At 47.5% G+C, this 27,249-nt stretch overlaps 1 protein-coding gene across 2 annotated transcripts in view; it reads right to left on the bottom strand.

Annotated features, from left to right (window-relative positions):
- Positions 1–1,272: 1,272 nt before the first annotated feature.
- Vib (phosphatidylinositol transfer protein vib) overlaps positions 1,273–27,249 on the bottom strand; it is a 28,390-nt gene continuing 2,413 nt past the window's right edge. The window contains exons 4-8 of one of the 2 annotated variants that reach the window (XM_077679274.1): positions 21,808–21,888; positions 16,064–16,102; positions 11,324–11,497; positions 7,045–7,167; positions 1,273–3,249 (exon numbers count right to left, since the gene is read on the bottom strand). In XM_077679274.1, the coding sequence (XP_077535400.1) occupies positions 3,205–3,249; positions 7,045–7,167; positions 11,324–11,497; positions 16,064–16,102; positions 21,808–21,888 (462 nt within the window). In that variant the 3' untranslated portion in view covers positions 1,273–3,204. The remainder of the gene's footprint in view (positions 3,250–7,044; positions 7,168–11,323; positions 11,498–16,063; positions 16,103–21,807; positions 21,889–27,249) is intronic. The other variant, XM_077679275.1, reaches the window with a different exon arrangement.

The raw sequence follows: 27,249 nt of genomic DNA, 5'->3' as shown, positions 1-27,249 counted from the left end.
TTAGGCTCCCTTCGTCCATGGTTTTTATCGCACGATTTGGCTACCTGCTGAATTTGTAGATTTCTATTGAATAAAGTATAATTTTTTTTTATCTACTAGATTTAAACAAACAAAAAAGTGAAGTTACTTTTTCACAGTAATTGCAACTTTAAAACAAGTTACTTTCAAAAACTGTGTAACTAAGCGTAACTGTAACACTTACTTTTTACTGGTATTGGGCCCATGAGTGGTTGGCACTTATCTTGTAAGCTAGCCCGCACAGAGCTGCTGCAATTGCTTTCATTAATAATGGGACCACGAGGGAAAAGTACATGCTTGGTTCGTTCGAAATAGTATTGCCACATCAGAACAAGTCGTGCCAATCTTGATGCACACTTCAAGCAAATCTCGACCAGGAAAACAGCGGCTGCTCACAGAGTGCTTTACTTCCACTACCCATCACTGGAATTAGTGCAATTGGCAGCTGCAGCAAACGCTACCACCAGAGCAAGATTGTGCAATTACAGCAGGGTGCCTCGTTCCATTTGATTGCATCACTCGAATGCAGTTCACATGCAAATTATTTTGGTACCTTTTAAACGACATTACTCGCAATGTAATATAGCAACAAGTGCATCAATATTAGTGATTTTTCTTCATGTTCATTACGAGAGCCATTATAGAGCTAGATAAGTTATCAAGGAATAGCTTTCTTCCCAAAGATTGATTGGTTGTAGGGTTTAGCGCGCCGACGCAGCGCAGGCGATTACGCGCGCCGTAGTGGAGGGCTCCGGATTAATTTTGACCAACTGGGGTCTTTAATGCGCGCCGAAATCCTGAGCACACGGGCGCTTTCGCGTTTCGCCTCAATCAGGAAAGCAGCCACCATAACTTTCTTTCCAACAAACCAAGGATGTACACCTTTTATCAAAATTTTCTAGGCCAATCCTAAGCCTTGTAGACCACAAAAAAAAAATTCAAAGAATAAGCTATACCTCTAAATGTAATGAAATTATTTTATGACAGAAAGGAAGGTACGTGTCAAAAGGCTGAAAAATATTTCAGCCTTGCCGAAGACGTTAGCTTGTATATTTAATTTTTTGCAGGCTGCGCACTTTCGGCTCGGCCTAGAAAATTTCGACGAAGACTGAACACTGACGAAGACTGTACACTGTCCTTGTTGGTCCCCCCCTTCGGGTCTGCAGACCTCCTTTGAAAGGCCTAATAGGACGGTGCCATTTCCAGCACCGCACAGCACGAGTGCACAAGTGCCCGGTGAAATGAAGCACCCAGTACCGTGTGGCCGCATCCCAGGCAATGGCTTTTACTGTCATATTTCGTTGCATGTCGAGGAAAGGCCTCCCCCCCACACCAACTGAAAGCAGGAACACAGACTTCTTTCCTCCCCTTCGACCCAACTAGTCACTAGAAATGAGACATCAAGGACACGCACACATTTTTTTCTTCTCCAGCTGCTGGCACGCACACGGGACACAATCCCCCTCCTCCCAGCTGGCAGCACACAGCCTGACAACCGACCGTCTGGTGGGCAGTGGTAGGCAACAGCGCCAACGGGCGCTACGCTAGCACGCAGCTGAACGGTTTGTGCTTGAGAGCTGATTTGTCGAGACGTCGCGGCATCTTCCCTACGACACGAGGAGGCGTTACGGCCAGAGATGGCTGGAAAGTTCTGCACCCGGTTAAGACTAAGCAACAGTACATTTGATCAGCAGTGGCAGTTGGTTGATTATATTAATGACTCTCGTCGTACTCTGTGATCTTGCTCTACATCCTGTGGGGAGGCCTTTAGGGGTGGGGCATCACGTGTAAGATCTCTCTGCTGAAGCTGATTAACGAGCAGAAAAAAAAAAAAAAAAAAAAAAAAAAAGTAAATGTGTCTTCCCGCTGCAATCTCTGAAAAGATGGGTGCACTGAGGGCGTGTTCCTTTCCAAGCTGAAAACTGCGTGCACGAACAGACCTTGCACGCTCTTTTCAAAAGACAAAGCTGCCGTTGGATGAAGGTGGAGTGCACTTCGGTCGAGTACAGTGAGCATTTTGAGAGTCGCACCATTATCTCAGCACGGCGGATTGCACATGAACGAACGGCCATCAACAAGGTAGCATTTAAAACAACGATAGCTAAACACTGCGGGAACACAAGGCAGCGCATTTCAGCATCCAAACTTTCCAAGGACATTCTTGCCACAGCATGCTGCCCTGTATTCCATAGCCAAGCCATTACAGTACTGAAACTGGTAGCCACTAAGGCCGAAAACCTAGGGTCTGGGGTTTTCTCCTCCTCATCTATTGCACCTACTGCGAGCCACTTTCAATATTTCCAACGCCAACCAATGCCAACGCCACAACACGACACATGCTCCTTACAGTGCCCACAAAATATTTCGCAGCTTATTCTCGGCAAGCCATCACCAGGACAAGACACTGGCAAAAGCCACAAATGGCAAGAGAGTATTCAACAGCCTCTGCGGGAACGGCCAGGCTAAAACCGCAGGACTATTTCCGCACCTCTGTTTAGGCACAGCCTTTGAGGCTACCTAGGCTACACCTTGCAACGGCACTGCATCGAAGCAAGGGGCACCCTTTGGATCAGGTGATATGCAGGGCCCCCTCAGCTTCGACCCTACAACCCGACGAACACCCAGACGGCAAGTTTAACAACGGGCTAAACAAGACCCAACAAGCGAAGGATGACGACACTCCTCAATCCCGGGAGTCAGATAGGCGCAGCCAACCACCGCCCACCAGACATCGGTGCCGTCCTCTGTCTACCCACCCCCAATTATTAAGCGAGCACACTGTCTTCTCTGGGTGGTCGGTGGACGCAGGCGGTGGTGAAGGATGCGGCCAGCAGCAGCAGCAGCAGCAGCTTCTCGGCTAGAGGGACTAGACGGGAGCGGCACAGCGGTGCACTCCCTCCTTTATTGGCGCAGGCAGCACAGGGAGGCACGCCTATCACGACGGTGGCAGCAGCAGAGGAATGTCTTCTTCTTCTTCTTCTCTGGCAAGGAGGAGGGGCCCCCCCGCCCTCCGGGCTGGGCCGCCACCACCCTTAATTTATCATGGCTCCCCCCCCCAACCCCTCCCTCCCCCCCCTGATCGCTCCCTCTCTTCGGTTTCCTTGTGTCACTAGAGGTCCTCAACGCGCAAACAACAACAACAACGGTGACTCTGAAAAGACGATGAACCGGCAGTCGCGGCTCCCTTCACTCTTCCCCCTTGGTGCCTCGAACAGAGCCCTTCTTGCGTTGCTGAAACACGAGAGAGAGGACGACGGGATCGTTAGCACCAAGCGATCGACAGTTGCACCTGTGCAAACGCACACAATAAAGACATGCACTTGACACAGAAAGCAAGACTAGTGAGTTGGTGGACTGCCATGTCCACGGTAATGCGAATAGGGACAGAACAAACAAAAAATGCAGGACCAGTCCTATTGCTTTTGCCCGCCTATTCAGAAAGCCAACCTAACTTGTGCCATCAGCAGCTTTTGGCAACAGTCAGCACAGGACAGTCGTAATAAAAGGCCTTCCCTAAAGAGCCCCTATCAAAGGCACCCTTTTCAGGCAGGTTAGGCAGCTGAGAACGAGTAATGAGCGTCTTGGGTGTGGGGCTCGGCGCTTGCACCAGTAGGGAAGGACGCGTATATTGCGATGGCTTTACGAATCATTACGAATCCCTTGCGAATCACCTTAAAAATTCCAGCATGTTTGCGGACCAAACGAGTTCCCCGCTGCAAAATAAAGCTATTCAGCATTTTCCACACAATGAGTACCAACCGCTGTTTTCCTTGTCACCATAAAGCTTACATGCTCAAGCGTAGCATTAAAATTGGCACGTGTGTCATCTTGACAAGGCCATCTTTGAACTGGAGCAAAGTATTTAGTCTTCAGGATCCCTTTGAACCTCTGGTCTTTCAAATCGTGTGTCGACGCATCGCCAGCCTTTGTTTGCTACACGAGTTCCTCCACGGCTCCCTCGACCAAGCACCCTACATCTTACCGACATGCATATCTCACCTCACTGCCTATTTGCATCAAATAGCCTGCCCACAATCTCACACTACCCCGTTTCCAGCGTCCTTTTTCCCTAGTAAAGCAGCGGTCTGAAATGGCCTTCCCTGCTGACATTGCAGCCATCACGTGTCCATCAATCTTTGCAGAGGGCACCACACCACACTGCTCCATTTGAAGACCTGCGCTTGTATTGATTGACTGTAGGGTTTAACGCGCCGACGCAACGCAGGCGATGAGGCGCGCCATAGTGGAGGGCTCCGGATTAATTTTGACCACCTGGGGATCTTTAACGTGCGCCGAAATCTCGAACACACGGGTGTTCTTGCTGTTCGCCTCCATCTGAAAAGTGGCCGCGGCGGCTGGGAATCGAACCCGCGACCTCGTGCTCAGCAGCACGCCTTAGCAACTGAGCCACTGCAGCGGGTGACCTGCGCTTGTAACTCCTATCTGTTACCCCACCTTTAAAAACCCCCTACGTGGGGATCTTTAAAGTAATAAGTGAAGTGAAATCTTGCAGCATCAGTCAAGCAGCAGAAGGGAAACTACACTAAGTGCCAATCGATAACGTCAACCGTCCCATTCAGAAGCCGTAGCGCGTATCACGAACAAAGCTTTAGCTGAAACTGCATCTTTTCCAATCTTACCGGCCCAAAAGAAAGCTCCCCTGAAGGCAGTCCCTGACCTAGCGTAAGTGTTCCTTTTCTCGATTAAACCCAAGGTCTACGACGGTAACTCAGTGAAATTGGCAAGTTTGGTGCAAAGTGTGCAAGAGAAGGCTGATCAGTGTAAAATACTTTCTGACAAACATGACCAGAGGTAGGTAACTGTGGCTACAGCCTCTCACCAGAACTGAACTCTTGGCAAAAACCAGGTTGCCAAAAACCAAGAAAATCATAACATGGGGGAAAACTGCTCCAGGAACCTTTATCTGCGCAACCGGTGAAAGTGGCCGTCAAAGAGCTGCCGTATCACTAAGCCTAACCCTGTCTGTGAACGGTCTAGCCGGGAAAACTTGGCTGCCTGAACAATTTAAAATTGGTGCCATAGGCACACACTCACCGGCATTTTGTGCACTAGCATTATTTACAAACGCCTCTTTAAAAATGTGCTTCCAGACGCCTCTTTCAAAATGGTGGCTCTGATACGGCCACCTTGAATAATTGTGATGAGGACCTTCAAAATACCTGGTGGCCTTTCATTCTTATGCTCGTCCTTTTACAGTCTTTATCAAAGGCTGCCCATTGCAAATTAAGTTTCTGAACATTGAGGCGCCCACTGAAGTGCACCAAAAAAGCAGCACTGACTAGCGTTTGTAGTTTTAAAATTTTTGCACATCTTTCAAGAAGGATTACATTTTTTGAGCATTCAAAAGGAACTAGGAACTACACTGTGAACATGGGGTAGGGGAGGGGACAAAGCAGGCACTGGACAACAACAACAACAACAACAGCAACATCAATACAGGATGTGGCCTGTAGCCAGAAGTTCAAAGAACGGCAAGGCCTTGCAGCTCAAGGGAGATGGGAAACAGAGCCTCAAACGGAGTGCAATAATGTCTCCTCTGTTCTTTGCAACACAGCGACCTACACCAGGTACACCACCCCTGTCATATTTACCGTATTTACTCGCATAATCCTCGCACTTTTTTTTCGGAAAAGTCAATACAAAGTTAGGGGTGCGAGAATTATGCGGGGAAAAAAAATCCGGTGCAGTGTTGCCAATTTGCCTTATGCCAATCCCGCTAAATGTAGCGGTCGTTTTTTGTATAGGTGTTGCCAACAGCAGTTATTTCTTTTTATTTTATTATTAGGGAGTTTTAGTATAGCGTTTTAGCTGTAGCGTTAACGTTTTGCGGGCCGCAATCGCGAACGGATAGCGCCTCGTTATGCTACGGTTAGCGTGCCCGCTAACGCTATGGGCGCGCTAAAGTGGTGCTTTCCGCTATACTAAAACTCGCTATTTACAACGTAAACAGTCTCCCGTCGATCAGCGATCATGAAATTGCCGCCTTTGCTTTCTGGCGCGCGCCTTATCTCGTCGTCGTATGTGCGCGCCCTACTCCAGTAACGCACGTTGAAGTCGGTGACACCGAAGCGCCTGCCTGCGGCACGGTTGCCGTGTTCGATCGCGTACTCTTTCGCTTTTAATTTGAAAGCGGCAGTGTAGCTGGCATTCCTCCCCATGGCGAAGCGGCACCAAGCACAAAACAATTAGATCAAAAAGTTCTCAAAATGGCAGCGAGCTATCCACCACTGACGCGAGTGACTCACTGACTGCTGCCGCTCAACGGCGGGACCACGACGGCGACACGGCGACACGACAGCGGGCTGCGCGAACACCGTCTAGTTGCGCGCACGCGAAACATGCGCGAGTAGCGTGTTAGGGCGCCTGTTAGGGAGTAGCCATGCAGGTTGTTAGGGCGCCTGGATGGCCTTGTATACACAGCGCTCTCCGCCGAACGGAGAGGCGGCGGGGGAGGGCGCGCGTTGGAGAGCGCGTGCACCATGCGGTTTTCGCGAGCAGGCAACTTTCGCCTCTGAAAGTTGGGGGTGCGAGGATTATGCGAGGAACCAAAAAATTCAAGTTTTGGTGTCTCACATTAGGGGTGCGAGGATTACGCGAGTGCGAGGATTACGCGAGTAAATACGGTACTCACAATGTTCCCACTCACTGTGCAGGTAATAAATACAGCATGCACAAGCTGCAGAGGGATGAACTTAGTTAATTAAGCACACTTTTTTGTGACCAGTGCTTATTGAACCATATTTACCAGCACTGATGCCAAAGTATGTCTTGAGGACAGAGAGCAGATGTCAAACTACTGCATCACACTACTTGTTCCACACTCTGCTTGTGCACAATTTCTCTAGCTACTCCCGAATTGCAGAAATGGCAATGAAGAGGGACACATATGAAGCCATCATTAGGCCAAAACAGCATCCACCCCTGCCATTTGCGACAGAGGTGCTACGTTCAATGTAGCAATGGCGTATGTGGTAGCCAGCGAGTGCGACTGCCGCGTCCACCTACCTCGTCCAGCTCCTTTTTGGTTTGCTCCTCGAGTTTGCGGATGTCAGCCATCGTCATGCCGTGCCACCGGTCGATCCAGCAGAACACCTCCCGGTGGAAGTTGAGGAAGATCCGCCGCTCCGTCTGAAACCACACACAGCCACTCAGATTCTGGCTGTGGCCAAGCACTGGCTCAGCTTCTGGCTATGGCCACGGCTATACCTTTACCTTCCCGAGGTACAGGTGGAGATGCTTCGTACCCTCGACGTAAATCCCTCAACGTACCTGGCAGCTGCCAGACGGAAAAGCCACTGCTAGAAATCTTGCCAGTCACAGCGAGCATGAAATCATTCTTGTTGACCAGAGGCATCTTTGAGGCTTTAGAAAATACCTGTGCCACGTACCTCATAACAACCCCACTCTTTCCACGCCACTTCCCGATTTTCCCTCAGCAATAACTGTCACTTCCTGTTTGACAGCTTCCGATTGTTTTGGAAAAAATTTTTCAATTTCAGGGGCATCAAAGGACATTTTAAAGGGGCACTGACACAAAATTTTGAAGGCGAGATAACTTCGGAGATAGATTGGTGGGAACACATATACATCATCTGCAAAATATCAGCGGCGAATACAGCCTAGAACATATTTAAAATCAATTTTGAAGTGTGCGAAACACAACCGAGCAGCCAGCAGAGGACCACGCGCAATTGTAAATAAACAACATCCAAACACGTCACGAGTTTGCGTTTGCCGCTTCCGCACTACCGGCGTTTTTAGCTGGCTCGCCCGGCTCGCCGCTCCAATCGGAGGGCCGGGGGGCGGAGCTTCTGCTCTCGAGAACGAACGACCCGATCGTTGGCGGCGGAGGCAGCGGAGGCGCCGTGATTTCGTCAGCTAATCGGGCAGCTGGCCGCGACCAAAGTTCTACAGCGATTCCAGGCACTCTGTTTCTATTACTGTTTATTACCATTGGATGCGAAAACGCGCTGAAGGCACGAACAGCTCACTGAGCTAGCCGCACGGTCGCTGTGCAGGCGGCGGCCACGGCCGCGAAGTGGCCCAGGCCGGCGCAAGTAGCTCGAGTGATAGCTTGTTAGCGCTGCACGAAATTGTCCCCAAGTCCCGACCATGGTGGCTTACATGAGAAAGGAGTTAATGATGCAATGGCGGGTTGAATTAAAAATTGTCATCTGCACCGCTTACGAGAGCGGCACTCGAATATCCGCCGCAGTGCTGAGCCGAACACATCTGTAGGCGGACCTGTAGGCAGACCGGCCGGCTGCTCCCAGCGCGCGTCTTGCCACCCACCGCCTCGAGCGTCGCGCTGGTCGCGCGTCGTTCTTTAGCCGCGGTAGCATCTGCACTCGCAGCGCCTGCGTCACATCCACGGTCGCTTTTTAATTAAGCGCCTCACGAGATCAGTACGTGGGGGCATTCGCAGAAACTGCCGTCGATGCAGATTCGACACTGCTACGGCGGCTCTGCTCTGTGATATCCCTCCGACAGTCACGTGGTCAGCTTTGTTCGCACAAAATCCGCAAAATCCATCGTTTCGCGGCACTCGCTGAAACCGAAACTGCGACTGGCCGCATTGAAAATGCCTCTAATTAAACAACCGTCGCACGCTAAAGCAAATGAGGTTTCTACAGGTTATAAGTAGGTCACTAGCTACTTATCGCAACAAAAAAAACAAGATGCAAAATTTTTGTGTCAGTGCCCCTTTAAACAACAGCCAAATCTCATCCAAACAAAATCACATTGGAAAAAAAATTCATTCGTTACACCCAATATTCCTTATGTAAAGTAGAGAAGCAAACGGCTGGCAATAGAATTGGAGATGAGGTCAGCTTGCAATAGGCCCTTACTATGCACAATAAAACGGAAATACCTCCACTACACTACAAATATATACCATATTTTCCTGTGCATAACCTGCACCCCGAAATGGCACCTACGCAGTAGTCTACGCTCGTTACAGTGGATCCGGCAACAACGGACTTCCGGTTACACCCGACCATTTCTGTTGGTTTGTCTGGTCCCTATGCATTTTAAATGGAGTCAACTTCGCTCATAATGGACCCGGATAGAGCAGACTATCAGCTACAACAGACTACACTTTAGGCGATAATTGTTTTGACAGAATGTTTACAGCGGACTTCCACCAGGCCGGCGCCCATAAAGCTTTTTCTTTGTTTACCTCGGCAAGAAAACTGTTATGTCTGGCAACACTGCTGGCAGACGGGTCGTCGGCGTAGCCCAGCCAAGCCAGTGCCCCCCACCCCATTTTTTTTGTGCGACCAGCGGCATGAGCGGCAGGGAAGGTGCTTTCACTGTCGGATAAATTAAGCATAATTAAAGCTGTCGAACATGGGGAAAAAAACAGGTCAACATCACCATAAGTACAGGCCTGTCTAAGCAGACGGTCCGCCCGATCGTCAAGAACAAGGCCGCTGCCGATAAACACGACTACGGCGAGGTTGAACAACAGCGCTATCGAATACACGAAGTGGTGCACCCGGAGTCGAGTCTGCACCTGTTGGTTTTTTCGTGTAATAAAGAACTCAGATTCAGTGAAGTTCGGTCTTCATTATTCCCACGCATGCATCGTTCCCGTTCCGTTCGGCAAAAAAAGGTAAGAAATGCCTCAAGCGGTACCGGTGGCCATGCACAGTCCAACAGGTCAAACTTCCGATTTCACAGCTGTCCGTTGTCAGATTATTTCGTATCAGCTGTTTCAAAGACCAGACTAAAAGCATAACAAAATGTGGGAGCTGCCATGGATAAACATCAAGCAGCGATCCGATTTTTCCTCGACGAACGGTTTCGGGTAAACCTGCCTCGTCACGAAGGGATTTAAAAGAGCCTGGGTAATTCGATGGCCACGACCGATTTTTATAGCTGGTTAATAATTGCTCCTAGTTATATTCTTGCTTCTTTTCTTCAGCTTATCATGCGTCCTTACACACTTGACCACATGCGCTACACCTTTTCCAAATGCTGGTGGTAAGCTTTAGAAACAGTGTTAGGCGATTCTTTGCCCTCACGCGAACACTGTGCAGAGGTGCTGCAGGCGCGCAGAAAGAACAAAGTGTCTGTACTGTGTATATACAATATCGGTCAAAGTACTCACTTTTTTGCACTCATAACCCCCCCCCCCACCCTTCCCAATTGGTCGGATACTGAATACTTCGGCTATAGCAGACGTTTTTTTTCTGGATTAAGAAGGTTCGTTGTAACGGGTGTAGTAGACTGTACACACACAGAAAAAAATACCCCCACGTATTTCCTGCACAATAGACCTTATCTAAAGGATCAACCACAGGGGTGGGTAATAACGGCGTACTAGCGCATCAACGTAAACACACGTAAAAATGTGCACTGTCACAGTGCTGGTGAAGGGGACCACCTCCATAGGAGCGGTTGTCAGCGTCGGCTGCTGTATGGCCTAGGCCTGACACAACTCATCCCGCTTCAACCGAAGCTTGCCTTTATCATATCTGACCACTACAACGCATCCGAACGAATAACGATATAACCAGGACGTCTTACTTCGCATGGCAACTTACTCTCAACGTGGGAAGAAACTATTCTCCTTGTCTACTCTGCGGGCCGGCTCGGACAGCCGGGAGGAACTGCTTTCTGTATGCAGTGCGCCAATATCTGGTTCGTACAGACTTTGGTGCAATAGGCACGTAGCAATGCATTCACTGTGCGTCACAGAACGCCCGTTTTATGCGCTTGTGCGCCCATGTAGTTTGGCCTTCATGAAACGTTTCAATCAAGGAACTACCACTTGCAAAGGCTTTGATTCTGCATGTTAACCTGGATACTATATCAGCCACGCGGTCAATTGCAAATCCAAAAGAATCCAAAAAACAGCTGCCGGTAAAATTTTTGCCATTTCAGATGCAATATCCGATCAATTGCAATTTTAGAGGGCACATTAGAAAAAAAAAAGAAAGGATAGAAGTTCCAAATTTAGAATGTCTGGCACATCACAGAGGCTGCTAAATTGAATTTATTGGCACGAATGGGCAGCGGTCTTAACTCCCCAGAAGATCCACCCAATCGACTAAGGAATTCATCGTACTAGCGAACATTAAGACAGGGACAAAGCTAAAAAGATGACGAAACATCTTCTCTTTAGCCTTGTCCCTGTCTTAATGTTCGCTAGTACGATGAATTCCTTAGTCAGTAACCAACTCGCCCAACTTAGCGCTTTAGTAGACCCACCCCATCGGTTCCTGCTGTCGAGTTCAACCGCTGGCCGGTTTACGTTGCCCCAGCCTGCCTTGCTCACCTTCTGGATGAAGGTCTCCACCTTGCTCTGGAGGCCGAACCACTTGAACTCGACCGTGACCAGCTTGTAGGCGCACATGACCGGCTTGACCGTCTTCTGCCAGCCGGGCTTCAGGGGGCCCCGGCCGGTCTTCTTGGACTTGAACGTGGACGGGTCCTCGGTCTCCTTGTAATCCTGAAGATGGTGAAGGGACAGGAGACGATGCACGTCACGACAGATTTAAAATTTTGGGGGCTTAATACAAATAATCTACACCTGGGCTACGAGCATGCTGTTTTGGAGAGATTCGAATTAATTCTGACCTCCTGGGATCTTTAAAAAGGACCCATGCACACAAAATACAAGTTTGCTTTGTTTCAAATATTTCGTGTTTTCCCAGTGCTTGTTAGGAAGCAAACAATTCTTTATCCACTGAGAAATTATTCATTTTAAGTTAAAATTTTGATTGATTGATTGTAGGGTTTAACGTGCCGACACAATGCAGGCAATGAGGCACGCCGTAGTGGAGGGCTGTGGATTAATTTTGACCACCTGGGGTTCTTTAACGTGCGCCGAAATCTCGTGCACATGGGCGTTTTTGCTTTTCGCCTCCATCAGAAAAGCGGCTGCCGCTGCCGGGAATCGAACCCGCGACCTCATGCTCAGCAGCACAAAGCCTTCGCCACCATTGCGGGTAAGTTAAAATTTTGATTGTCCTGCCAAATCATGTGTTTGTGACGTCTGCAATGATGTCCCAAGAACAGGTCTTCAAGCAAAACCTAGCGCGCCATTACGCTTGGCAGCCGACTGCGGAGCCTTGCTTACCTTCAGCCCTCCTAAATGGCGCTACCATACTGTGCCGGGCCGTTTTGTGCCTTTGCTTTGCTTTGGCCGTATTTACACCTGGATTGTTTTTGTTAAGGTAAAAAATAACCGTTTCGTGAAACATGACGTTCTCGACAAATATGATCACGCTTACATCAATCAGCCAGTGTCGTCCGAGACAACCCCAAAGCGCCGCAGGGCCGTGCAGCTAACACAAGCATAGTGGCACAGTACTAACAGAAGTACAGGCCGGTACTTTTATGTTTACCTGTACTTTTGTAACTTTCACTATTTATCCCACCATTCTCACTGCTATTAAAAAAATGCGCCCAAAACTTAGGCGCGAATAGCCGTTTGGCAAGCTTATAAGCCCTGCTTAATTTGCGTTTGCTTTTGTCGGCCTCCGCCAATCGCAGAGCTGTCTGGTATGACACCAAAGGTTCTGTTGCAAGAAATGAGCTAGTGGGTCGCATGGCCATTCCCTTTTTCCCTAATTATACAGCTTATCTGAGCGAAGTTTGTGTTAAAAGTGGTGTCAGTATGGTTCTAACGAGGATGGTTCTAACGAGGCAATCGTTTGAATGAACCGAAGTTGTGTTTTCTCTTCACGGCTCCTTTAATGTGTGCTGAAATATCAACACACAGGTGTTTTCGCTTCTCACCCCTCATCTGAAAAGCAGTAACGCAGTCGCAATTTAAGCTGCGTCTGCGAGCTCAGCAGCACAATGCCTTAGCCACCGCAGGGCTGTGGCAAATTGCTCAGCCAACTTTAGTGACCTCCAGGTACAAATACATCTAAAAGGCGTGATTGGAAGTTTAGCTCTTGCTGTCAGCGTCTCATGGCGTCATTGTAACCGTCGTCTCATGTAGTCATGGTACTAAAACACCGGGACAGCAAAGCTGTATACCTTTGTTACCTCTGTTACAGCAAAGCTGTCTACCTCTACCTCCAAACGGTTTCATCTCTGTTGGCGAAAACGCCAAGGCGCCAACAATACTCATATACACTGCATGCTTCGCACCTCACCAGGCTTCACGTCAGTGGAGATGGCCCGGGATCTTTTTTACCGTACCCTACACAGGGCGTGCATTTCTCGAAAAAATCATGTAGCTCGGCAAATCTTTTACCAACTGAGCAGGTAAATATTACAGAAACTACTGAATTTACTAGGCTACTCCTTGAAATTATGAACAAATGCTCCCAGTATTGTAGTTATATAGCATGCGGCTAAGAAGCAAAGGGCACAAGAGTTTGAAGGGGGGAAAAAAAAGAAGCTCAAGCTCAAATAAATCTTAAAAAAACTGATTTTTCTGTAATTCCCTGCAGATGTTTGCCTCTAAATGTACTTTTTTTCACAACACAGTTGGCGGCACATTTTAACAATGTTTATTTTTACTCTGCATGCACAGCAGTCTTAAACTGTCCCTCCTTGCAAGGTAAACAAAAAAAAAAGAAAAACACGCAGACCCAGCCACAAGAAAATGGTGCAGCACACAGTTGACAGTGTTAACCCAACACGAACGCAGTGTTATCAAACAAATGACAAGATAAAGAAAGCTCCCAGCAAACTGGCAGCTACAACAATAGCATTATGTTACCCCGATCCCCGGCTGTTTTGCAGTGCACATTGAAAATTTAGTAAACAAGAGGGCTCCACATTACATTTAGACAACGTAGAAAACAGGGCAAATCATTGCCCACAGCTCCTATGCAGGATTTGCTAGGGCGTGCACTAACGAGTGGCCTGCCTGAAATTGTTTCTCTCCTGCCCACCGGAGCATCAACTCAACCCATTAGCGACCACATCGGCATTTCAAATGTGCCTCGTCGAATGGACACATCGAAATCCCTGGTCCGTTCCACCTGCTGCAAGGTACTAGAACGGCCTCTCTGAACACCGCTTTCATTTGCGAGCCTGTTTCATTACCGCAAGGATTCCGCTTCACCAACTCTAAAGGTGTTCATTATTTAGACAATCTTTCTTCTGCATTTGCTCGACAAATTTTGGTCCTTGACATATTTTGGGCATTAACCCTTTCGCTGCCACTGACATACCAGTACGTTTCCGCATTTCCCCACCGCAGTGTCACTGACGTACCGGTACGTTCTCCATTGTGCGTTCAAATATTCGCGCCATAGCGCAAAGCAGGCGTGCCTAAATTGTTTGCGCCATCTCTTGAATCTTTCTAGCAGTTCGTATTTTCACTTGCGAACTATTTTTGACGGTATATGGAAGAGTACGGAGCGACCGCACCCACCCTTCGTTGCTGGGGGGCTTGGTCGCTCCGCGCGCTGGACTCTGTTGGGATGAGTGACCATGCGGCACACATGCAATTATGGGTGCTAGGGTTCTTGTGCCATCCGCAACAGTTTTCTAGGTTTTTTTTGTTAAATTCTGTTCCTGAGTCTTCTACGGCGAGCCAGGTTAGCCCAGTGCGCCATTGCCTGTCCAATAGACCGAAACATGACTCAATCGCGGCTTTCACTCGCTCATGTCTGTGCGTTGTGCGGGCTGCTGTAAGTGCTCCCTCCATGTTCGCAGCTACTTTCGGATGGCTGACCATGCGGGGCCTTCAACTGCAGACAGGAGCAATGGTTGTTTGATTCCGATCCAAATACAAGCCGAGCTCGGATTCGCATTCTGAGAGTTTCTCATCCGAGGAAGGGGTGTGAGCTCCACAGTGAGAGATTCTGATCTTGAAACGATGGGGTCATTGTCTTCGAAGTGTGCACAGCAAACTGAAAATATCTGGAAGAAAAGAGATTTCTCACCCACGATCTTTTTTTTTTTTCCGACGCATTACGTTCCGGACGCTATAATAGTCAAATCACGATGTTCCTTCCCTCATATTTCGGAAAGCAAGCCGACACTGGGGGTGCATAATGGCCAGAAACACACGACAGTAAAAAGGTTAAACACCCGAATTTGCACCTGGCTACGAGGTGCACCATAGTGGTGGGCTGCAGATTAATTTCGACCGGCTGGGTATATCTTTAATGTGTACAGATTTTTGTTTTTCTCCTCCATCTGAACAGCGGCAGCCGTGGCTTAAAATTAAGACTCAGCAGCACGCTATAGCAACTGAGCCACCGCGGCGGCGGCTGTCATCAAGACTACAAAAGCTATGCGCCCACTCTCTACACGTTACGTTTACGCTTCAAAAGACAGTCCTCATCCAAAAGCTCCTGTCAGGATTTTGAAAAGTGGTCGAACAAACAAGCAACAAAATTAAAGCCGTTCCACTCAGCGTGAAAGTTGTCGGAAGTGCAGAGCAGTGATTCGCCATAATGGGCTGTAGCGCCGTTATCCACTCACTGCTATCACCAAATGAAATTCGAATTTCCCGCCTTCGCAGTGCTCGCGCGCCCCCTGAATAACAGTGCCCACGGGAGTTGTTCTTTTTGTGCTTGCTTTTGCTCCCACACGTGCCGGCGTTGCACTGCCACTTTTTTTTGCTTACTATCGTAAAAACCAACCCAACGAGCGTTCCTGACTAAATGAACTCAGGCGCTGCCGGTTAATTACGTATATTTGGCCTCAAATGTATCAGAAGTTTTCTTTGCGCTAAACAATGGGAAGATGTATGACAAGCGCCGGTGGTTCACGTGTTTCGAATGCTTATGACTGTATAAACCGCTTGGCTTTCGAAGCCTCTGGGTTACGCCGCGACGACGGAACGCCGTGTGGCTCTACTTGGGTCCAGCGAGCGAGCTACGACGACAAGGCGAGCCCCTAAAGTGCTCTGCACTTAAAACACAGACAGCAGACACACAGCATGCAGACAGACTGCTGCCACCAAGCCAAAAACAGAGTATGGGGCAGTCAAGACCAAAACAAACGAGTGCAAGCAACACACACACACACATACGATGTGCTCGGTGCAGAATACAAAACAAAAAAGGGGAGGGGGGATTCAAGGAGGGGGTGTCACTACCTCTCCAGAGCCGCAATCGGCATGCCTCCCGTGTCCATCCTGGAAAGCGCACACACTTCAGGCCCTTGCAACAAAGCAGGGGGGAGGGGAACAAAGGAAAAAAAAACGGGGAAAGGGGGAAAAAGGGAGAGGCAAAGCGTGCACGCACATACACCAGCACGCATACAGTGCCTTCCTAGAAGGTCTCAAACAGCAACTGCAAGCACCTAAGCCTATGGGAAGGAAAAAAAAAAGAAAGAGGCAGGTCTCAGAGCACTAGGTGCATTCCAATTTGCCGACAAGGTAGAAAAACGGCAACCATCGCAGCAGCAGCAGCAGCCATTTTGAGTACCGCTCCAATTTTAAGAAATGTGCAGAGGCAGCAGATCAAGAGTGAACGATTACTGCGAGCGTTCAATTGCCTGCACCAAAACGGGTTACCTGAGTACGTACTACCACTGCTTGTGGCAGTGCTCAACAGAAGCAGAACCGCCATGGCTGCCACTGCTAAATTCGTTTAACCTTTGTTGGTCTTTCAGTAATCAGCGGCTAACACTTCAAAGCTGCAACAAATTGTGCATTTCGGGTTAAGGGTGTTTTGTAAAAGTGGGGCTTCCATAAAACCTTCCGTCTGCTGTCTGCTGCTGCATGTGTTGTCAAATGGGAATGCACCTGCCACTGACATGTTCTTCAGGAGACCACAGAAGCAAAGAGTACCAAATGGCCCCAAGCAGCAATGTTTTTCTGGAAGGTTGACCGATTAGGAGTGCATCGACCAGCTTTTCAAATGCACATTGCGAATGCTTCGCCACTGTTTGCTATGCAGTACCATCTAAAGTTGTAACGGCCAGTCTTTTAATCATTAGATTTTTGCAATACTCAATCATAAAACTTCCATTTTAGTTCAGAATGCAGTTGCTATATGAAAATGCTAAACGAAAATTGTTATTAAGTGCAAAAAAAATATAAAAGTACGTATAAAGTACATATAAAAGTACAAGTTAGAAGTTCTGCCTTCTAAACCGGGCACCACCCGCAACCAAAACTTCTACAAAAGTTTCACGGTGCTTTAATTAGTATTAAAACGTCTTGTTTCTGCAGCCACTTTTTTTAGTGGTCTCCTGAAGTGTACCTCACAGTAGCCACGATTCACATCCACACACGCACACCAAAATTTCATTGAATTGCTAGCATGCAGATAAGCAGGCGCAACATCTAAGGCAGTAATTACATTAAGGGACCCTGAAACGCTCTTCGAATATCATAAATGTATGTGTGAAATCTTTAGATTACACAGTCAAGAGCAACTGAACCAAATTTGTGTTCAAAGCTATCGCTCGTCTACAAATGGGGGAACCTGCAAATTTGAGTGACCAATCCTTTTCACACACTCCCTTTAACAAGGCCACATTTCTCCCACATATGCTGACATCACAACTGCTGAAATGAAACACTCTTTGTACAATACAGTGGAACCCCATTCATACGTTTTTCACCGGACCGGGAAAACAGAACGTTACAACCAGGAAAACGCAGCAGTGAGGAAACCTTCGAAAATGAATGAAAACAGCATAGCTTTGACTTGCAACCGTGTATTTCTGCAACTTTGGCTTTGGAATCCTTAAAAAAAAAAAGACCGTAGAATTGCTGCCTTTTGCGATCGCTGGAAAACACCAAGCGAGGCAATGCAAGGTCCCTAGCGATGTCGACTCTTCTGCACTGGCTGCTTGTCTACTGCGCTTAGTAAGTCAAGCTTTTCCTGAAGGGAAAGCACCTCCCCTTTTTGCGATGCCATCAAGGCACGACAAAGTTCGCGGTTGCAAGTTCAACGGTGTTCGCAAAGCTTGAAGCGCACGATGACGGCGAGAGCGCGCGCTATTCTTGTGGTGGTGCTTTATGGCAAACACACACTTCCGGCATTCCGAACTGAAACTTAGAGCAGTGATGATGGTGATAGCATAGAGTAACATAGGGCCATCTAGTGGTGATGAATCGCACCCGCGTGCGGCTTCATGCAGTCAGTTCCGTAGCCAAGCCTGGCCAATGCTCGTCAAACGTCAAAATGGCGGTCCGCGCATGTTGCCCAGGCGACTTCAGAGTGATCAGCGTGTGATGCATGGGGCTCTACGTGAGCTGCGCCGGGACTAGACAAAAACAACGTAGCAGCCAAGAAAACGCAGCCCTGAGGAACGTGAGAGCGGGGTTCTACTGTAGTTACTTAAAATAAATACCGTCATAACTAAGGTGCCAGGCTCACTGACTTTGTACAGCACCAAAAAAACAGCAATTTGTTTTTCCAATCTTTAAATAATTAACTCCTGTGCCTCTGATTACCCTTAAAAATATTCTTGCAGGAGGACATTTATTTATTTATTTACACATACCACACTAGCCTCAAGAGCGAACACCTTGTTCAAAACAATGCTTCTTGGCAGCAGAGGCACTTGAAGTCCCAGTGAAACCTGTTTCAGGGCCCCTTTAATGATATGCATCGCTATGCAACAAGCTCAACACACAGGTGATCAAAATTCTGAAAACATAACTAAGTTATGAGACACGTTTCGAACCTGCAACGCCTATTTTCGCAAACAAGAAAAGCAAGAAAATGAAGCGGCCTGTGCAAGCGCTGCAGCCAAACACCCAGACTCAACCACGCAGCTTGTTAAGCAGCCATCGAGCATCTACAGCCCGGAAAACTCACAGGTGGCACTAGAACAGCTGAGCAGAAGTTTGTCCCACTTACCGTACTTACCCGATTCTAACGCGCACTTTTTTCCCCGGAAAAATAGGCCGAAAAATCGCATGCGCTTTAGAATCGGATACGAAACTGAAACTGCTGAAACAGCGGATATTTTGTCCCACACATCGCCATTTCAAGATGGCGTCAAAGCATTTAGCAACGATTTTTCGGACATAGGAAGCCTAGGCGCCTATATAAAAAACTGTCAAATCATTCACAACGAGCAGTCGGCTGAAGCGTGCGCCTCTGGTGAAGCTCGCGGGATTCCATCGACCAAGGTTGAACGTTCATTCAGAAGTGTGGCATCGCGAACGCGGTTGACGACACTGAGGACGAGATGTTGCGGTCAGCGAAAAGCGACAAGGAGCTCTCGGAGGGAGACAAGGAGTGAGATGAGTGAAGTTATTTTGGGAAATAAATCGCCCATTTCTCTCGCATTCGTTTTTCTTGGTCACAAAGCTCCGTGCGCATTACAATCAGAGGTGCAAGTTTTTTCGTTTTTTTTTTGCCTGGAAAATCGGGTGCACGTTAGAATCGGGTAAGTACGGTATATGGCGCACACACACATATTTCTCACTAATGCTTTTCCTAGGTGTTGCAGGTGTTGAAGCCTCACACACTGTAGTTTGAGAGAAATTTCCTGAGCTGCAAAGAAAATATGAAAAGAGAAAAAGGGAGATCTTTTTTTTTGGTAACGTCAAGTAAGGCAAACTTTTATTTAGTAATACTAGATTTCGGGTAATGAATATTTCTTTTATTCAGAGCAAAGTATTACCCTTTAATGTGACTGCACCAAAGGAGCACCTGGCAACAGGATGAGGCATGCTGCACTGGAGGGCTAAGGAACTCATTCTTTAACAAGTGCCAAAATCTCGCACACCCAAATTCACTGAGCTCAAGTGAAATTGTTTCCAAGTGATGCATAAAAAAAATTAAAGCACTTCCACTCAACATGAAAGCGGTCGGAAGTGCAGAGCAGTGATTCGCCATAATGGGCTGTAAAGCCGTTATCCGCTCGCGGCAACCACCCCATTGCAATTCAAATTTCCCGCCTTCGCACTGCTCACGCACCCTCTGCCTGAAACAGCGCCAGTGGGAGTTCTGTTCTTTTTGCGCTTGCTTTTCCTCCCGCATGTGCCGGCGTTGCACTGCCACTTTTTTTTTCGCTTACTATTGTAAAAACCAACCAAATGGTCGTTCCTAACTAGATGAATGCGGGTGCTGCCGGTTAATAACGCATATTTTGCCTCAAATGTACCAGCAGTTTTCATTGTGCCGAACAACGGGGAGATGTGTGACAAACGCCAGCGGTTCAAAAGTTTCCAACGCTTACGACTATATGAACCACTTTGCTTTCGAAGCCTCTGTGGGACGCCGCGACGACAGCTGCCACGACGAAACGCCGTGCGGCTCTACTTGGGTCCAGCAAGCGAGCTACGATGACAAGGCAAGCCCCTAAACGGCTCTGCACTTAAAAAACTTTCGTGCCAACCAAACATGCGGAGTGTTCTGGGTGAACGCAAGCTCAAACAAAATCCACGGAAATGCGCCTGTTTACAACTCCTCTGCGACTGTTTGTACCAGTGTAAGCACTGCAAGTCCTACCGTGGCACTCGAGCAAAGCTGCATGTCAATATTTAAGAATGAGTTGGCGTCGAAAACAGACTTTTCGGGACAATTTAAGTCACGGTGCTTATCCCAAGCCATTAAGTGCCCATCTGAATCGACCCCTCACACATATCCTGTCGCTGCCACAATGATCGTTTCATTCCCCACCGACACCACTCCTCCTTTCCTCTTAGGAAAAGAAACCTCATCACCAGCCCCTCGAATCACACATGGGCTGACGAGTTAAATAGGAGGTATTCCTTCCTTTTCTTCGCTGCAAGTTGTGGAGGGAGTTTTCTTCTGTCTACACTCGTGATGTGAAAGATTCCAGCCAGGGTCTACTAGTAAACCGCTTCGTTATAAATTAAGTCCGAGCTTCTCACAAGGACCACCGTGCCTTTCAAAGTCTGCCCTTTCAAGGATAGTAGCATACCAGGTGTCGCAACTAGCCCGACCATCTAAATCTAAAGAACACCCTCCACCGTACTTTTCAAGCGAGAACGCACAAACCTGAAAACAGATTAGAGGCGCCTCTGTCGTACACTTTATTTGACAATCTTCCCACCAACACTGTCCCTTTGCAAGAACTATTGGTGTAGGTTACAATTTGAGAAGTGCCCCTTGGCACGTGGATGACTTGCGCCGCATTCTACGCCTATCGTGGCCCTTTTTTAACTTTACCTTCACAATGAGATGCAATACATCCTGCGCAAGCTTTCCCTGCTGCTTAGCGAGGGGAGAGCAGAGTCCCCTCAAAAGTGTTGAAAATTGGGCTGGTTGGTACATGACTGAAAGCACGGAAACAGCACGACAGACAGGACAGAAGAGGGCAGGGTGCCCTGCTGCGTTGGCACAGTGACTAATGCATCGTACTGCTGAGCTCAACGATACGGGGTTCGATCCCAACGGCGATAGCGGCTTTTCAGATGGAGGCGAGAAGCCAAAACGCCTGCGTGTCGAGATTGTGGCGCCTGTTAAAGATCTCCAGGTGGTCCACATTAATCCTGCACTAGGGCACATTAAACTCCACAATCAATCAATCAATCACTCAATCAATCAATCAATCAATCAATCAATCGATTTGATTGTAGGGTTTAACGCGCCGACGCAACGCAGGCGATGAGGCGTAGTGGACGGCTCCGGATTAATTTTGGTTACCTGGGGATCTTTAACGTGCGCCGAAAATCTCGAACACACGGGCGTTTGCTTTTCATCTCCATCAGAAAAGCGGCCGCCGCGGCCAGGAATCGAACCCGCGACCTCGTGCTCAGCAGCGCAATGCCTTAGCCACTGGGCCAGCGTGGCGGGTTCAATCAATCAATCAATGAATCAATCAATCAATCTTCTTTTTCGTGTCACGTCCGTCGTGCTGTTTCCACCCCTTCAATCAAGAGTCCCCCCCTCGAGGCGTGCTTACCTTGGGCAACACCGGGTCGGCGGCTATGTCTATGAAGTCCACCTCCCGAATCTTGAGCTTCTCAGGCGGCAACTCGTGCACCTGCATCGTCCAATCCATGACAGAAGAGATGCCGCATCAGCAAACGGAGCGCCCTCTCGCAACCAAATACAGAACAACAACACTCCTCCAATCAGCTGCATAAAGTACGTTTGGATCATTAAAAATTTGGCTGCCTTGTCCCAATAACAGCGACACCCATTTTATTGCAAACTTCAAACAAATAACCATGACACTAAAGAAAACCGACGAAGCTGTGGCAACTCCCCAGACACTTTTGGTTACAGAACCTTGTTTGCTGACCTATGACACCCACTGCCAAAGAGACAAGACTCGACGATTGTAGCGAGGTGTCCAGTTTTGTACGATTGTACCACTTCAATGTTAAGACGCAGTTAGCACAACAATAGCCGTTTTCACTGCTGACCTCTACTGCATTACTACCACCATCATTACATCACTGTAGCTCAAAATTTGAAAATTTTTCAATATTTTTTTTTTTAGTTAAAAAATGTCTTGCGGCTGAAACAGGGCTGAGGTAGTTCCCAAAGGCTAGTTCTATCAAAGTGAGTAAGGTTGTATCAAGTCTTCACGGCACCTTTACAAATAAAGCTGAAACCTGGCCAGTGGGGGTTCCAACAGATTGACCTGCCCCCCCCTCCAATTTCTTTTTTTAGAAGGCAATTTCAGCTTTTCAAGAACTTGACACACTGAATTTCCTTTTTTTTTTTTTGTTCCTGTAATTCGCACACCCCAAGAAAGCCACTCACAAGAAGCTATTGGCTAGAGTTGACTAAATTTAAGAACTACGACAATTTGACGTAAAAGAGCATTCCCAAATCGTCTGTACGACAGAAGAAGTCAAAGCTGGGCTGCACCTATTAATCGCACCAGTCGGTCTCCCTTTCAATGCAATTGCGCCAAAAGCTGAAACAAAACTTATTGTACAAAGATGATTGCCTTGGAGTGTATACCCATCCTGCAATTAGTTCCAATCACCGGAAAGGCCTCTGGACAAAGGCAGCACGTTTAATCACAACTGCAGATAACCTCTGCAGACAAATTACGCTGCCCCCGCCGATAAGAGCTTGTAATCTGCGCCCAAGTGCTTGTCTTATCACATGCCACCTAGACAAAAGGCACAAGTAGGAACTACATAAAAAATTCCTGCCATTTGTCCGAGGTGAACTTAATTTCTTATTAGCCAACTTTTTTTTTTTTTTTTTTTACCTGCCAAACACCCAGCCTACAAGCCACCGACCGCGCTATATTCAAAGCTGGCGAGCTTAAACATGTTGGCTACAGCAGCATAATTTGTTCGCACCTGTCAACTACCTAGTGTGCCTACTCCCACCTAACAAAAAAACACCGCATTTACTCACCTAGTGGACACTTTTTTCTTTCTAGGAAAATTAAGGCATGTTTCGAATTTGTTTCTTGAGTGAGGCGAATCCTTCCCCCTTAGTCCTAAGGTTCATGACAGACCTGTTTCCCCTAAATGGTTAAGTTGCACAAGTAAACCAGATAGCCTAACAGAAGCTTGATTGAGCGTTAGAAATGTTGAAAATCAAGGAAGGAGTGTGTTCCCTCTATGCAGGGTTATATGAATGGGGTCTCGAATGCTATCAGAATTAGAGGGTCGAATATCAGAGCTGCAGCCAGCATCAGATTAAGTTCAAGAGCAGGTTGTTGTGGGAGAGGGTTTCACAAGATAACAGGTACGCCGTCCTAGAAAGTTCCTACCAAGTGCTAGGGAGCCCCACGGCATAAACAAGGCCAAAAAGGAATGCCAGACAAAGACCAACATTTATCTCGAGACAAAGCGGGAATACCACGCACCACCTCCGGGCACAAACATCTACAGCCCTGCAGAAGTGACCACAATCGAGTTATAGAATGTACAATAGAATTAAGCACTCTGCCATCTGTCATACGCTAACTTGCAACTGCTCTGCACATGTGGCAGCAGACAGGTGGGACGTGGCGAGTTCTTCTGACAGGCGTTAAGAACAGGCCGTCAGCTGTCATCAGTGACGACGCTTGCACAAAAAAGATCAAATCGCTATCTCCACAGGTACAAAAGGTAGTGAGGGATATGTGGAAACACAAAAGCCGATTCACCCAATTAGCGGTTGATTAGGGTAAAACTACAAGATAAAGCTTCAGGCATCTGTATAACTTACCGATATGACAAAAAAGAAACAGTTCGATATCTCAATGAGTAAGCGAGATAATCAGAAATATATGAAGACTCTCTTGGGAGTGCAATTAAAAAAAAACACACATCCCGCCTTATTCACCCTCTACACAATACAAGAAATGCGCTCTCAAAATTTCAGGTATCTAAGTGCAGTAATTTATGGCCGGGCATTCTCAAGTCAGTCAGCCAGTTGGGAACTTTTCTTCAGACATAACACATGCTCAACATCTTACGTGCTACACTACATGCTTGCCTGATAGCGATGAAAAAAAATGAAAGCTGCTCATTTGAACACACCTTCAGCAAAGAAATCCTGTCAGTCGCTTGACATAAAAGAAAAAAGCTCAAAGGTTGCGCTGTGTACTCTAAACATCAGTTCTATAAAGTGGTTAGCCAGTGCGCAGAGATATTCCAGGCCAATTTATATAATAAGCATTCACCGGCCCAGTGCTCTATGATAACATTTTCATGAGTGGCCATATTTGTAGCTAACTACTAGCCCTATGGTGCACTGCTGTAGCTTTAGTGGTCACACATTCATAATTTAAGCTAAGCTACAGCTTCCCAATCTATTGAGACTCCGTGAAAAATATAAATTCTTCCTTGGTTTAAAGGAGGGGGGGGTAAAGCTAGCAGTACACAATGCTCTCACTGCAGACGACGCCTGCAAACTAGGAGTGGCCAATTGATCGATCAACCTTTTGAATAATTCATGAATGCTTTACTAGTTAAGCCCTTAATCAAACGAAGTACAAACAAAACGACCCAAGAGTGCAATTTTAAAATCCTCCATGATGGCTTCCAGTACAATTCCAGCATTTCAATAATCTCCCTTTTGCTGTAACAGGGGATGCTACAAATATGCTTCTGGTACCATAGTACTGGCGCTCTTTGGCCTTAATGTCCTTGCGCCAAGAAAACCTAACATCATCATCAAATATGCTTCTAGTACAGACAGTACTAATAAAGAAAATGCAAACTGGCAGCAAAGAAAGGCGAGAAAAAGAGCGAACTATTTAAAAAATGGTCGCCATTCCGTCCTGCGAAAGTGGATGTCCAGCGAAGCTGTTGTAAGCCACTAGATATGCCAAAGGGGGAGGCCATGAAATATTTTTTTGTCGTCTCGGCGGGCTTGTCGCTTGCGCTCAGCTATTCTGGCAGCAAATGCAGGGTCCTTCCCAGCCAGACGCATGCACTCGGTGCCTTGGGCAAGAAGTGCTCCATTTAGTGACACTACTCTTGCCTAGCCTTCAAATATCATCTGCAAACAATCTACAATCTTTATCAAGAACACGTGACGGGGGGAGGGGGGGGTCCCATTGTTCACAGGCGCCTTATCATCCATAATGCAGTTTCAATGCTTGTTTTGTACAGTGTGTTGCGACGGTAATTGGAACACTAAAAAATTTTCCTGAGCGAACCGCCGCTCTGTTCGTGCTCAAACTTAACACGAAAGTCGCATTTTGTGGTCTATTTTGTTTGATGCCGGGAACGACGACGGTACTTACCTGTTTATCCTGAAAATAAATAAAAACGATTTTCGCCTATGGGAAATGGCGGCGATTTGGACGTGCGAGCCCGAAAACCGGGTTTTCTGATCGTCTGCTAGCTCATTTCTAGGTGCATTTTCTGATCGTCTGCTGTACCGTTTGGCTCCGTACGTGAATCCCAAGCGTGTGTTTTACTCTGCAGGTGGTTCCGTCGTTCCAACATCAACTTGCGCTGGCTCGCACGTCCAAATCAGCCACCATTTTCCCATAGGCGAAAATCGTGTTTATTTATTTTCAGAATACACAGGTAACTACCATCGTTGCTCCCGGTATCAAACAAAATAGACCACAAAATGCGACCTTCGTGGCAAGTTCGAGCGCAAACAGAGCGGCGGTTCGCTCAGGAAAATTTTTTAAAGTGTTCCAATTATCGTCGCAACACCCTGTATTTTTTAATAAAAATGAATGCCAAGCTCTACGATTTACGCCTCATTAGCCTGAAGCATGCGCTCGGCGTCTTCGGCGGGAACTGCTGAGTCCTGCCTGGGTTTTTTGTTGACGCGAACTTTTCCGACGAACGAGAGGCTAACAGCTCCGCTGTAGAAAGTGATACTAAGCATTTTGCCAGAAGAGCGCTAAGTGAGGATTTGTTTACACCATATACTATGATTGGACAAGCACAGCAACATACCACTGCTTGAAAACGCTAATGGACTCCTTTGCCCGCATACTGACACAGACTTGCCACAACAGTCCAAAATTGTTTCAACCTCTCCGCGACGTGCAGGTGACAGTAAAAACAAGTCAAACATGAAATATCGCTTTTCTAGATTTTTTTCTCAGTTAATTGAAACAACCGGCTAATAGTTTAACAACTCAGTCAATGCTGGCCGAATAACCGAGTTAAATTGTTATTCAACACCCAGTTTTTGCTCAAAGTAATACTAGAAACAAGAAGTACACAAGTCTATTAGACCATGATGCTCACGGTTTGGCAGGTTAGTAACTTGGGTGCAACTTATGAACGACAATGACAGTTGCTCCAGTGCCTCATCACCTGAACCGGCTGTTCCTCTGTGCGGCACATAGAGTGCGCTGCTGTGAGTATTTCGAAGATGACGCGAGTCTGTCGTTCCCACGATTTTTCGGCCTTAATCTGGTCATAAACTACGGCAACTACAGCAAACTACGCGAGTAAAGCAGGCAATGTGACACATTAAGTGCAATCTCGTTTCAAATCGCATGCGTTGACATCCGAGTCCGTCGCTTTGGCAGAGTGGTACACTACACGAACCATTGCCATTAACTTGAATCAGAGTCCTACATACAGAGTTGTGAAGCGCAAGACAGGAAGATGGAGTGGCAAGTACAGAAACGCTGGCCTGTACGTAATGGTTATACCATCCACGACAGCCGTACAGACCGTGTGGCTGTGGTGACGGCAGTTGTGCAGATTACACTCCTCCCCTGTTCTGAGGCAGCTAAAAGCGTTCCATGGCCACCACAATGCTTCCTGGCCTGACACAGCACTCATGCGCTCCCCAAAAAATTCACAAAACAAAACAAAATTCCTCGGGGCACTCGTCTGCTTACGCGCTTTGAAGGTGAAGGCATTACGGCTTCCTTTGTAGATACATATCAAAGACTCCTTTGCTGCTGCACTGTGTTAGCATCTCTTCGCTTTCAGTTCTTTGCTATTTTTTGGTGCAAGGT

This window comes from Haemaphysalis longicornis, unplaced genomic scaffold (assembly GCF_048455015.1).
Source record: "Haemaphysalis longicornis isolate Haplotype H1 unplaced genomic scaffold, Haemaphysalis longicornis Haplotype H1 scaffold_7, whole genome shotgun sequence".
In the NCBI taxonomy this organism is placed as follows: Eukaryota; Metazoa; Arthropoda; class Arachnida; order Ixodida; family Ixodidae; genus Haemaphysalis; species Haemaphysalis longicornis.
The sequence above is the reverse complement of the archived record's forward strand: the minus strand, read 5'-3'. Positions and strand labels throughout refer to the sequence as shown.